The sequence below is a fragment of the Frankliniella occidentalis genome, unplaced genomic scaffold (assembly GCF_000697945.3).
Source record: "Frankliniella occidentalis isolate FOCC.00 unplaced genomic scaffold, Focc_3.1 Scaffold263, whole genome shotgun sequence".
Taxonomy (NCBI): Eukaryota; Metazoa; Arthropoda; class Insecta; order Thysanoptera; family Thripidae; genus Frankliniella; species Frankliniella occidentalis.
The window spans coordinates 55,065-68,577 of record NW_026267389.1 but is presented as its reverse complement, the minus strand read 5'-3'; the positions used below and the strand labels follow the sequence as shown (position 1 = coordinate 68,577).

Genomic DNA, 13,513 nt, shown 5'->3' with positions numbered 1-13,513 from the left:
GAGCACAGTACAGACACAGACCACGACCATCGGGAGCAGCAGAGAGCACAAGTACACGATGTTGTCTCCACGAGGACTGAGCGCGAATGACTGACCAGGAGCCCTCTTGCCCCTCCACGTTGCTTACCGTCATCTGCTTGCACTACACTTGTTGCCATTTATTGCCAAACCAAGCCCTTTGAGGACCCGCGGCATGGGCAACGACCCGAGAGCTTCCTGCCCGTCCCGGGTCCCACGGCCTCGCCAGCGCTGCACTGGACATACCTTGCAGTGCCTCCCCATTGTCAACTTCGATGGGCACCTGAGTTTTATGATCACATCTGGTCAGCCGCTCATCAAGCCGGCCCCGGCGGGGCCCCGCCGGCCGACGCCCTGCCCCGCCGGACGACCACCTGACCCTTTGGCGTGCCGCCGCCGGTGCTCCGTGGCACGCTCCTTGTCTTTACCTGTCTCCGGGCGGACCCGCCGCTCGCCCGCCGTGTCGCCAGTCGCCAGCACAGACGTGTCTTCATGAATACCTCCTTGCCCTTTGATTGGAGTGCACCTATATATTGACATGTGTGCGTTTGTCACTATGAAAAGGGTGGAAGACACCTTTATTTGGCGAAAGTAGTCCCCGACCTTCAATAAACTGTTGATAATAAACCTAAACCTTACATATTTCTGAAGACTTGCGCTTCCTTGGGGATTCAGCAGCAGCTAGCCACCTGCCCGTTGCTCAAATCGAGAAATTTGCCTAACTTATAGCCTTTTTTTTTTAACCAAAATTGCTCAAATTTGGTATCGTTGTGTACGTCTCGGACCGACTGATCGAGCTGTGGCACTATATTTGTACGATTTGCCCTCCCGGACCTCCCTCAAACGTTAGAATTGGCTCTCCAATAGAGCGGGTGAATGACCCGAATTGCACCGAGCCCCGCCCGGGCAGACCATAGGCCGCCCCGCCGCCGAGGCAGCTCGGCCCGGGCCGCATGGTGCGCTCTCGGGCTGCAGCTCGGCTCGGGTAGGCCTGCACTTCTGGTGCGGACTGAAATCCTTCGGTCAAGATAAGTTGTCACGACCTCTAGTGCCTCTTCTACAGCCACGACGCAGTTAAATGATGAAGACGAACAAGAACAACTAGTTGATAATCCCGGCGAACCTGTCAATGTAAGTAAAGTACCGTAGAATCATTGTTGTGCATTAAGTTTTAGGTTATTGTCGCAACTCGTTTCAGTTTTCGCATCCAACAAGCCGCGCTCTCACGTTCGTACGGTTTGTTTAAACAGACCGACGCCACAGCAAGTGTATCTACTGCCAATAGAAATGAAGCCAGAGCCCGTCCAAATGCAGCCAATTCGGCGAGTGCTGGCTCCTCTCAGCCTCCACGGAAGCGTACTAAGACAGCTCATCCGGTGCAGCAGCCCACACTGGAGTCGTCGTTGACCCGTGCGTCCTCGTTTCAGGGTAAGTGTTTCTCCCCGGGCAACAGATTTTTTAATATTCTGACAAAATAACTAGGAGTATTATTGTTATTCCATGTTTTCAGAGGGAGGCACTCGCTCGGCTGCTATCGAGAACGCCCTATTATACATGACTATGAAGGACAATTTATGTTTGTCTACTCCCACCAAAGTCGGGTTTCAATACTTCATGAAGAAAACCGTACCCCTGTGGAAACCCCCCTCTCGCACGACATTGACTCGAAGGATGAAGACGAAGTATGAAGTTCTCTCTAACGTAGTGCGGACGGCTCTGTCCGAAGTTCCGGCGGTTTCCCTCACTGCCGATAACTGGACTGATAGGGGCGCAAACAACTCATTTTTGGGAGTAACTGTTCATTATCCCCATGGGGATGAAATGAAAACAGCAGTGCTTGGTGCCACTTAGCTTCATGAGTCTCACACTGGGGATTATTTATCAACAAAGTTAAAAGAGTTCTGTGATTATTGGGGAATAGGGAATGCCAAAGTCAGCATGGTTATCACAGACAATGGTGAAAATGTAAAACTTGCGGTCAGAAAGTTTTTTGATGATGATAGACATCTAAATTGCTTTGATCACACCTTGAATTTGATCCCAAAAGCTGCCATAGGATACAAGGGAGATAAGAAAGAAAATAGCCCAAACGTGCCCGGGGTACCGGAGCTCATAAGCAAAGTTAAAAGAATTGTCACTTTCTCTCATACCAGTAACAACTTTGCTGGGGTTCATGGCAATTCGATGCTATTTCAGCTATTTCAATGCTTTTTCAATGCTATTTTAATGCTATTTCAAAGCTATTTTAACTATTTCCACCTGCCATCACCCTGCCCGTCTCCCTGAGATAGGAGCTAAGGCCAGCGCCACTTGCAACTTCACAAACAATGACGCACGAGGTGAGCGCTCGGGCTAAGAGCAGAGGGTTAGAATATGTGTTTTTTAAACCGTATGCCGACGCATTTGTTCGAAAACGTCTCTGCGGATAGTTGATGAAGGTTAATTGTACCACATGACATTAGAGATAATACAAATATTTGATTGGAGCTTGCTTTAGGGGAGAGGGGCAATCACTGGTCCCCGAAAAGCCTATGCGACAGTGATTGTCCCTTTGTCGAAAAAGAATGTTATTCGAACAGAATATTACTCGTTTTCGCCCTCTGCCTGCGGTCTCTCGAACCCCATTACTACTGAACGAACAGTGCTAGGTGTTCACGTCTCGCATAGAGACGATTTAAAAGTTTCTCAAACTTTGACCTAAGAATCGCTTCCCAAATTGCGCTGAAAGAGCCATAGACAGCCCTTCGAAGGGCTGGCATACCGCGAGTTCATGTAAAATTATTCTATAGACACGCGGAAGAAACATGATTGGTCAGATACAGGTGCTTCGGCTCGGGATTGGCCAAGTACAGCACGTCAAAATGACTGAAACGGGCGATTTTAAGGCGTTTCGCGCCTTTCTAGCGTGCAGGGAGCCTGTAGGGCCACCCTAGCAGCCTATAGCGGGCGTATAATAGATTTTGCAAAGCAGTAGAAGTGTTTAGAGCACCTTACGCACAGCAAAACAAATCGCACTACTTTACTTGTTTGAATGTGATGAATCAGAACACCACCTTTTATGTCCATGGGAAAGGGGGGGGGGGAGCGGTGGTTTCAGGGTGGCAGATTTATAGACATGTGGCCCGAATATGCACCCAAAGTGACAACCAAAGAAATCTGCGTCGTATCACCACTTTTATCGACAAAAATGGCAGGGCACAATCACTATCAGCCCGGACAAGAACTGTGCCAACGGGGTCAATCACTGTAACAATCGTGCCCCAAATTCGTGGTCTGTTTAAACCAATGAGAATTTAGAATTTGACTCACCAGCAACCGCATTATCCAAACCCAAACCCTTACCTAGCCATTGCACGTAGCGAATTTTGAAAATTTTGATCAGCAGCTCGGTGGCAGGCAGGTGTATACACATATGCGCTTAAAGGGTCAATCCTATATCGTCTACCCCTACTTCACCACACAATAAGATGAAGCTAAGTTTCAGCTTCAAAATGTTTGTGAAACAGGTTTACTGTCAGCCTAACAGTAACAACATGACATGCCTTCAAGCAAGCCGGCTAGGCAAAGTAACAAATTTAATACAAAATAAGTGGAAAATTAAACTAGTTTGGGGGTATTAAATGGTATCACTTTTTGTCGTTCTAATTAATTATTGAAGGTGTAAATCATTGTATACAAAATAGTAATCTTACCTTTTGAACCTGAAGTGTCAAGACCATTACTGATTGGTTCAAAATCAAACAGTCCACATGAGCCTGTAAGAAAGGAAGACTGTCAGTTAAGCACAGTAGAGTTTTCAATGTAATTTTAATAGTAACGTTCAATAAGTTTGTGTTGGATCTTACCAGGTTGTGGACTCCTAGACTCATCTGTGACATCTGAGCCTGAAAATTGATATACATCCAATTTTGTCATCCAAATTAGTAAGATGGTATCTAAATCAATTTTTTGCATTTGCTGCAGGTTCTTGCTCTTGCGTCGTTCCTCTCTCAGCAGCTCATGGTTCACCATTTCTCAACTCCAGGGATCCAGGCATCAGTTCTAGAACAGAAGAGGAAAAGGTATAGTTATTTGGTAATTGTTAACTTGAGTGACTCCTCGCCCTGCAGTCACTCATGTATCGACGCGTCCGGTATTTTTCAGTAGAATCCTGAACAGTATTTATATATTGGCGCTCGAGTCTGGTTTTCCTCAAAATTAAATAAATATGTGTCGCTGCTAACCTTCAGATGCACTTTGAAGACGGCAGAATAACTTTCGTTTACGGCTAGTCCTGACGTTGATCGCTCCGGCTGGGGTTTTTAAATCATTGCTCCTGCATCAAAGACTACACCTGATTCATAATATCAGGCTTTATTTCTCTACCGTTGCTTAGATCACAGTTTTCACACCTCTCCAAAAATGCCTTCTGCTTGGTGTGGTCCTACCCAGAAAGGTAGCCGAGTGCTGTCACGTGCAAGGCTATCTACCGGTGAGCCATTTGGGCGGACTGCGGGCTCGGTTGCCAACAACAATGGGCGGTTCAGAGGGGCGCGGATTAAAAGTGGTTCCAACAGAAAGCAGGAAGTTTGTGGCTGCCCGTCCTCCAACGAATTTTCCCTTCTATTTAATGCTGAATAGTTAGGCGTGCTCAATAGAAGGAAAAATCATTCGAAGACGGCCGGTTAGAAGGGAAAATTCATTCGGGGGAAATTTATTCGGAAACCGGCAGCTGACAGCTACTTATGGCAACGTTCAACGCAATATTTATAGTAAAATAGAAGGGAAAATTCATTGGAGGACGGGCAGCCACAAACTTCCAACATTTTGTTGGTACCACTGTTAACCCGCGCCTGCGCCCCTCTGAACTGATGTTAACATCGACAAATTGTATCTACACTTCTGTTAAGTCGTTCGGGTGTCAGCGCCGCAGGCCTAGCTATATGTGCGCCAGGCGCGTCGCAGCGTAACAGTGTTTTGTGAGATGTCGCGAAGCCTGTTACGCGAGACGTGGTCTGGCGTACATTAAGCTAGTCTAAGTTGAAAGTATTCAAAGGAGTAAGATGGTATCTAAAACAACGTTTTGCATTTAGTGGAGGTTCTTGATCCTGGTCTTACCTCTCACGTCTGCTGGTTCCAGGGATCAGTTCTGCAACAGAAGGGCAAAAGATACAATTATTTTCATTGTTGAAATAGAAGTACTCTTATACTAGTTGGTTTATTAATTTACCAGCATTGTCACATGCTCCCCAATCTCCATTGGTTTCCCTAGAAACTTCTAGTGGTCCCGAAGAGTTGTCATCATTGAATAGGGAACTATTGTCATAGAGAGTGCCTGTGGGCCGCTCATGCTCCTGTGTGACATCTTGGCCTGAAAATTGACATACATAAAAAATTTTGGTCAAAGTCAACACAATGCCAGTATCTAAATCTCAATTGCACATTTGTTGACGGTTTTTGCTCCATCGTTTTAACGCTCTCATCTGCTGTTGTTGGTTTTTCGTTGACCAACTGTTCAGACGTACGTACTGTTCAGGGGTTCCACTGCAACGAAATAGCAAAAGGTATAATTATTTTCATTATTGAAATAGAAATAAGTTAGTTCTAGAGCTCTGTTGAAAGTTCGTTAACTTACCAGCTTTGTCACATGCCTCTCTATCTCCATCGGTCTCCCCTGTTTGTGCAGTGAATCAAAAATTGTATAGAAATTAGTCACTCTTAGAATTACTACTGATGAAATTAAAATCGGTAGCTTATTAACCTATATTTACTAGGAAGAAGTCGAACCCAAGTGTATTGCTGCCATTGCTTAAACGAAAAGCAAATATAGTCGAAAATTTGTAGTACTCATTTATCAGCCTTATAAGGGGCATCATCATCCCAGGTGGAGACTGTGTCTATGGCCTGCTCCAAGGAATCTGGCTGCAAGCAGCCATAGATTAAATCCCTCACTCACTTGCCCTGATCTTTGAAAGTGATGCTGCTTCTTCGAAGTCACCACCAATTACGTTGTGGGGGTCTTTAGACTTGTAGAGGGAGCTCATAGCACCCTCCTTGCCCTTGCCCCCAGGACGTAGTCGCTCAAATGTGTAATTATATTCATTCTCAAGCGCTCTCAACAAGTCTAAACAGAAACATTAATTTTTTGTTAGTTTTAGCAAGTAACATGTCAAAAGAAATTATTTGTGACATTATTGTAAGTTCGTATTGCAAACGACGTTCTTTGCAGCTTGCGAAGAATTTTGAAGCACTGTAATTCAAACTAGTTCTTTGCAAGCTTGCTAACTATTTTTTTTCCAATGCAAAAATACAGTTTTCAAAGATTCTGACAGCTTGCAATGAATTTCTTTGCAACATGAGCTTATTTCTTGTGATACATATTGATAGTTATCCTGAAAAGTTTTGTAATATACCAGCATTAAAGAAAGGAATGTCAGTAACGGAAAAAGGGATTTATTATTACAGATAAAAACCTGTTGTCATTAGCATACACAATTTTTAAACAACTGAAATACTTACAGCAATGGGACAAAAAATTAGTAAGGAATGAGAGTACAGTCTGCAATCGTACCTACAAACTGCCAGAATGGCGGTTGCTTCCACTTAATAAGGCAATTCAGCCGCCTATTGACACTCTCAATGGCTGACGTTGTTTGATGGTCTTTCCGAACACACTGAGTGTGCCTGCCTTTGATAGCCAATACTGTCTGAAGTAATTAGTGACTTTATCCATTTTCCTCTTCAAAGTTGGGTCATATATTTTGTTGGCTTCTCCCAGAGCTAAATCAAAGCCTTTGCCAATAAATTTGGCTGGCAGGCCGGGCAGAACACAACAATTTCGCTGTGTGTTTCACTTCGTTACGCCTTGTGATTTGGCGTGCCAGGTGCCGCCTCAGCCCAAATTTACATGCCTTTCGAACTAGAGCCTGGGAAATAGAGAAAACATGTGAAAAATGTGATTCATACCTCTTTTAGTTTAACACTCTCAGACCTGTTCCGTTTTATTGCTTAGTCAAGTTTTCATTACTGAATGGTTTGTTATTACTTATTTTTGGCTGAACGATTAGCGAAGCCTATTACTCCGGAGTACTCCGGAGTATTGGCCAATGGCGATCAATTAGTTTCGCGCCTGTGTTTGTCAAACGATAACTCGAGAACGAATTGAGCTAGCGACCTGGGGTTTTCAGGGTCGTTTTGTGGCATTAAAAGACACAGGACCTAAATACCCGGTTATCGTGAACGACACCTGCGCCAAAAATAAGTAATAACAAACTCCGGAGTATTGGCCAATGGCGATCAATTAGTTTCGCGCCGAGTACCCTTGATCGGGGACGATTGCCGATTCCGCGGAAATGTAGCGGGTACCCGAGCGACATAACCCAAAACCGGGTGGTAGGGGGGCGGCACCACGTCCGATGGTGAGTACATACCCTAGATAGTCATCACACACCAGGTCGTCCTCACCTGCCGCGCGGCCCTCGCCCGGCGGCCTCGTGAACATGATACCCGTGAAGCGCGCGAAGTTGGACAAGAAACTTTGGCAACGATCCGCCTATGGTTCCGCTTGTCGCACAGGGGTCTGTGCGTGCTCGTTGTGATCGGAAGAACCTCTACTTTCATTTGAGACGCGAACTGGCATGACAATTTTTTTTTTGGGACAGCGTACTAATCGCTCAGCCAATTACTCCGTCTGGTTGAAAAAACTTTTTCTGTCTGTCCGTCTGTGTGTGTGTGTGTGTGTGTGTGTGTCCGCTCGATAACTCGAGAACGCATTAAGCTAGCGGCCTGGGATTTTCCGGGTCGTATTGTACCATAAAAGGACAGGTCGAGTCCGAAGATGAGCATATTTCCTCAAAAGTTTGGTTTCTAAAAATACAGAAATAAAAAACTGGTCTCAAAAATGACGTTTTTTGAAAATATTTTTTAATGGTTTCCTAGAGAATATCTTATCAAACTAGAACCTGATAAGAAAAACACAAGCACACACTTGCATCACGACACTGAATTAAAGGCCTACTTTGTCCTGTCTGGCCTCCTGAGTTAAGTCGGGGAAAAAATAGTTGGTTGTGGGCTCAAAGACCGGGCCGATGGAGCGTCTTGCTCCAACCTTCTTGATTCTTTTCTCCTCCTTGAATCTTTCCTTCAGATCAGTTGCCCTTGATGTCAAATTAAAGAGAAGTCAGTCAACAAAAGTCTCTAAGAGTATTAGTTGAGTACATATGAGAACCTACACTCACAGCTCAGAGCAAAGATTGTGTGGCGCACCAGGCAGTCCTTGGCCTCCATTGTCATTAGCCTACCATACGCAATTGTAAAGTCCTTGTCGTTCTTTGGCTTCAACTTTTAGCCTCATTTGCCCAATCGACGCTAAACAGGTCCGAGGCCTTCAGTAGGTAGGGTTTCTTCTCTTTTACTCTTAGGTCCTGGACTAGGGCCAAATTGTCAGAAGACTTCCTATCTGACTTCGTAGTCATTATACTGTAAAAATTGGAGCTTAATCAGAACAGAACGTGCCGACGCAGAGAGGGTATGAAGTCCCTTACAAAATTAATCAGTACCCAAACAGTCCCCAAACAGGGACCATTCAATCCCCACGAGCGTACTGTTTGGGTACCAGTCCGGGCGCATGGGGACTGGTCTCAAACACGCCCAAAAGTGATGAAAAAACGCGCTCCGTGTGCCCTGGTCCCGTCCCCTAGTGTAAGGGGACTAGTGCTCAAAGAAATATTGACCGTGCGCCGAGTCGAGCGGACTAAAAGCGTACTACCCCTTTTGCCTGAAACAAAAATTAAATCGGCGCGAGGACCCTTTGCGTACTAGTCCGATTTCCGTCTGCGCGCTCGGTCGTATTCGTTCCCTTGTCCTCTGGTTCCCCCTTGCTCCTGCTCGTGAGGGCGAACGGCTGCGCGCAGAAGAACGCAGTTTTCGACTCAAGCGCTGCATCGCTTTTGCCCCTCATGCGCTGAAATATGTCTTTGTCTAGAAGCTCACCTCACTACTATCTCGTCAAATAGGTAACAATTCCTATGGCGGGTCCATGTACATGCGTTTAAATAAATGTTTGTCAGCAGTCTTCAAAGACTAGCGACACTTTTTGCACTCTCCCCGTGGGCAGGAAGCACAGGCCCCTGGGCTTAAAAAGTGCATCTTATCTGTAATTTTTTGTCGTTATTTCTATTTAATTATTTTAAAACGATCAAAAGTTTTATCTTTGCTTCACTAATTGTATCAAATGGAACAAGGCAAACGACCCCCTTATAGACAGGAAATTCCGAAACCTTTGGGATATGACCACTGGGCAATTCCAGATAGGGGTGTCCGTCAGTGACGGCCTTTGTGGGGGACTGAGAGGTGCCACGCTACTAAATGTTGCAATACGTCCCTGCAGCGTCTTGCAAAGACACTTCTAGTCGTCTGGTCGTGTACTTCAACTACCCGTAGCACCTCTCAGTCGCTCACAAATCTCGTCTGACAGACGTTTTTTTACATTTTTTTCTGAAATTGCCCTACTATAATAGGGTGTTCCGCTGCAAGCCAACCGGAACCTAAAGAAGAAAAGCATGACTGCTCCATCTGTTTCCCTCTGCGCGCTCATTGGCTGACCGCCACAGCCACGCCATCTTTGGCCAATCAGCGTTCAGGACGAAACAGATCGGGTAGTCATGATTTTCTCCTTTGGTTCCGATTGTGTTGTAGCGGAATACCCTATCTCATGGACCTTGCGTAAATTAATCCTCAGTTGCAAAGCGAGTTGCGATATTATTGGGTCTTTGCCGAATGTGTTCGAAGGCTCTTTCGAGTCCCTACGACACCTATACTATTAGTCTTGCATAGTGACTGTCTGAGCCCTAGTCCTGCGGCAAGCGTACTCTTTGGATCCCTAGGCCCCTCCGGTGAGTATCAAAAGCGCCCTAGTCCCGTTGGACGCGTTCTCTTTGCGCCCTAGTCCCCTGCGATGAGTACTAAACGCGCCCTAGTGCGCGTTGGACGGTCACTCTTTGGGGACGAGTGCTCTCGGGAAGGGTGCCGCGTGAGTCCTAGGGCGCTGATTAAGCGTACAATAACGTGCAGTGGTCTCGTCTGGGAGACCGCCAAGCGCACTAGTCCCACAGGTCAACGGACCTCGCAGCGCACTAGTCTTACAGCGAACGTACCCATAGAGAAATATTTGTGGAAAAGACGTGGAGTCGACGTGGTGTTATACGTTGAAAACAAGAAGGAATACAAGAAGAATTAGTCGTCACAACAAATAAAGTGGGTCATTTTTGGATAGACAAGAAATTTGCTGAGCACTGCGAAAAAAATATTCGTCAACTTACGACATATTTCATGATAATAAATTACAACATCTATTCGTAAAGTTACGGTTTCTAAATTGTAAGTTTACGGGTAATGTTATAGATAGATATTACAACTCAATATCGTAACAATATGAAATTAGTCGTAACTTTCTGACTTATTTCGTAATTTTATCACAAGTAGGTATTGCAATTTTATGAGAATTCTTTTTTTCTATACAGCACCATAATTTAGTACACTGTCTTGATTATAGAAAGTCATTTCTATCCTAGCTAATAATTTAACATCGCTCAATTTGAATATGAAATCTAAAACCTCGCTTAGTTTAAGCATTAAGACTGAAACCTCGCCGCCTACTAGAATTAAACTTGAAAACCCGACAAATTCTCTGTTATTTAGTTGGAATATTTTAATAATAAAATATTTGTGGTCCCTAGTTTTGTGAAATATTTTTTGAATTCTACAGTAGAGACCATGAACTAAAATAATACGGGGCCTGACCGTAGAAACACACTGCAAATTCATCAATGTTTGGCCCAACAACACTTTGGGGAGGGTTGGGTACTTTGATTCAACCCAGAGTAGTAAAAGTTCCAGTGTTTCTTAGTTCTTGGCCCCTGAAGGCAGTATAGGAGCAGTGACCCCATCCCCTATACTGCCTTCAGGGGCCAAGAACTAAGAAACACTGGAACTTTTACTACTGATTTTACATCTTGCTAGAAGTTGAGTAATTTCTGGTCGACATGTTTGCATGACAACAACGCTAGCCTGCCTATACCATTTATTTTTACTAACCGTACTCAAAACTGAATAGTATGGTTGCCTATGATTTGTCTCCCCCCCCCCCTAGCTCTCTTCCTCCTCCACCTCGCCCATCTTCTAGCCTGCTGCACCGTTTCACAATCCAATATTCAAACATATCGGTCCGGCTCGCTCATGACGCGACGCTTTATCAACTTCTGAACGGGCAGTTGTTCTAAAACCGGAAAAAGAGGAGGTCAGTACCCCAGGCACGGATCCAGCGAAAGGTTTTTGGGGGAGGGGGGGCATTTTTCTGAATGTGTCGTGCTGGTTGCCTAACTCACAGGGGGTAGTTATTAAAAAATTAACCGACTTTGAAAGAACAAACACCCGTTTTCCAAAATGATGGAGACTTGTAAGATGCTTCTGATGCCCCAAAGTCACGTTAAAAGAAGCAGTCGCGAGCGTAGCGAGAGAAAAAATTTCGAAACTATGTTTTAAAATTGGGACCAAAGCTAAGTGAAAAGGGAAATTGTAAAAGCCAGCGAGCGAAGCGAGCGAAAAAAATTCTGAACGATACGAATTAAAATTGTGATAATAACAGTGATAATAATGATAGTCCATCTATAAATGATAATGAAACATGAATATTTTACAGTTCCATGTTTGAGAGGAGGAAATGTTGTGATGATAGGTGAACGCGTTGTGTCCAATAGAATTTCATTTGGTCACAGGTGATTTATTCGACGGTTATCAGCAAGAGCTTCTCTATTGGGCAAAAATCTGTCATAAAACGCCATTTTGCCCAGAAAGCTTTGCAGCTGAGGCACGCTTGTAGGAGCCGGTGTGTCGAGTAGGTCCTGCACCCGCTCCGCCAAGGGCCTAAGTTCCGCTGCCGAGACTTCGTGTCCCAAGTACCGCACTGCTTCCAGGCCGAACTCGCATTTGCTGAATTTCAGCCGCAGCCCCGCGTTGCTCAGCCTCTTGAGGACCTAGTTCCACGGAGGATTCCAACTCTGCCGCTGTGGCGCCTGCGATCAATATGTCGTCAAGTAGGACGACTGTCTTTGGCACGCCCTTGAGCAGGCCATCGATCAGACGTTGAAAGATCGCTGGAGCCGTTGTTACTCCGAAAGCCAAGCGGTTTATCCGGAATAAACCCTTGTGAGTTGCGACGGTAAGTATTTCCGCCGTTTCCTCCGTGATAGGCAGCTGAGAGTAGGCGGCGGCAAGGTCCAGTTTTGTATAAAACTTTGACCCCGCCTCATCCAACGTCGTCACTGGGTGCGGGTCATGTGCTAGCGCCTTGTTTACTGTCAGGCGATAGTCCCCGCACAGTCGCGGTGACCCGTCCGGCTTGGTGACGATGACGAGCGGCGTCGCCCATCTGGCCCACGCGACAGGGGTGAAAATTCCCTCAGCCTGAAAGCGGTCGATCTCCTTTTCTACCCCTGTGCAGAGCCTAGTAATTTAGGACTACAAAACACTTGAAACTACCCAAATGCACACGAACTGCTTGGTGTAATATGGTCAAAACTTGTAGCAAGCAGCTGGCTACATAAACAAACACCCCTCTCCAAGGTCACAGGATGACTGTTAAACCTGAAATGACAAAAAGCAAAACTTTAATTTGAGCATTTTAAAACTTTCTATGTAAGGTTTTTCATGACTTTGTCTTATACGTACATTTGATTCAAAGAAATAACACACCACTCGGATTGCCCCTACACTTTTTAATTTTTGAGTATAACATCATCTTAGTTTATCACAGCTGGCTGGATTGTCAGTTGTCCTGTCCTTTTATTCATCTTCTTGATCGATGTACATTGGCTGGACGTCTGCGGCCATATTGTTGCCCTGCTGTTCAGCTGGTAAGTAGGTGTTTTGGTTGACTGCTTGCAAAACTTCAGCATAAATGTGATTCAGGGTGTAAATGTTGTTGCCCGCCATAGCAGCTCCTCGGTTTGCATTAATTCTACCCTGCTCCTGCCCCTCTTTACCCATTATCTTGACTGCTTGTCTACACCGTACTCTGCTGAGGGCGACGCAGAGTTGGCCGTGAGACCACAACGGAGTCCTTAAGTAGAGACCTTCTCTTATTAGTGTTTGGCCCTGCGATTTGTTGACTGTCATAGCGTAGCATGGTTTTAAGGGAAATTGACGTCTTCGCAGCTTTCCAGGCAGGCTCAATTCATTAGTTGTGATGGTAATTCTAAAGATGCCAACTGTTTCACCTTTTCTTGACCCCGTCATTATTCTGCACACTATCAGATTGGGATGCAATTTCAACACCTTCAATCGGGTGCCGTTGCAAAGTCCTCCTCCGACACGCAAATTTCTTATGAGCATGACATTCGCTTCTGGTATCAAATGCAACTTGTGCGGTGGTAATGACGCTGACTCCAGTTTGTCCAGATAGTCAGCTGGGTAATGCAGACGATGCTGATCGCGTGCGTCTTGCAATTCTCGAGACTTA

The 13,513-nt window shown here is 45.4% G+C and overlaps 1 protein-coding gene across 1 annotated transcript; it reads right to left on the bottom strand.

Annotated features, from left to right (window-relative positions):
• Positions 1-12,837: 12,837 nt before the first annotated feature.
• LOC127750806 (uncharacterized) lies at positions 12,838-13,290 on the bottom strand. Its single transcript, XM_052273298.1, has one exon. It carries the CDS (start codon positions 13,288-13,290, stop codon positions 12,838-12,840), a length of 453 nt encoding a protein of 150 aa, XP_052129258.1.
• Positions 13,291-13,513: the final 223 nt, after the last annotated feature.

Excerpts from the sequence above, each read along its gene's own strand:
- LOC127750806 (XM_052273298.1), bottom strand. The coding sequence starts at position 13,290 with ATGACGGGGTCAAGAAAAGGTGAAACAGTTGGCATCTTTAGAATTACC.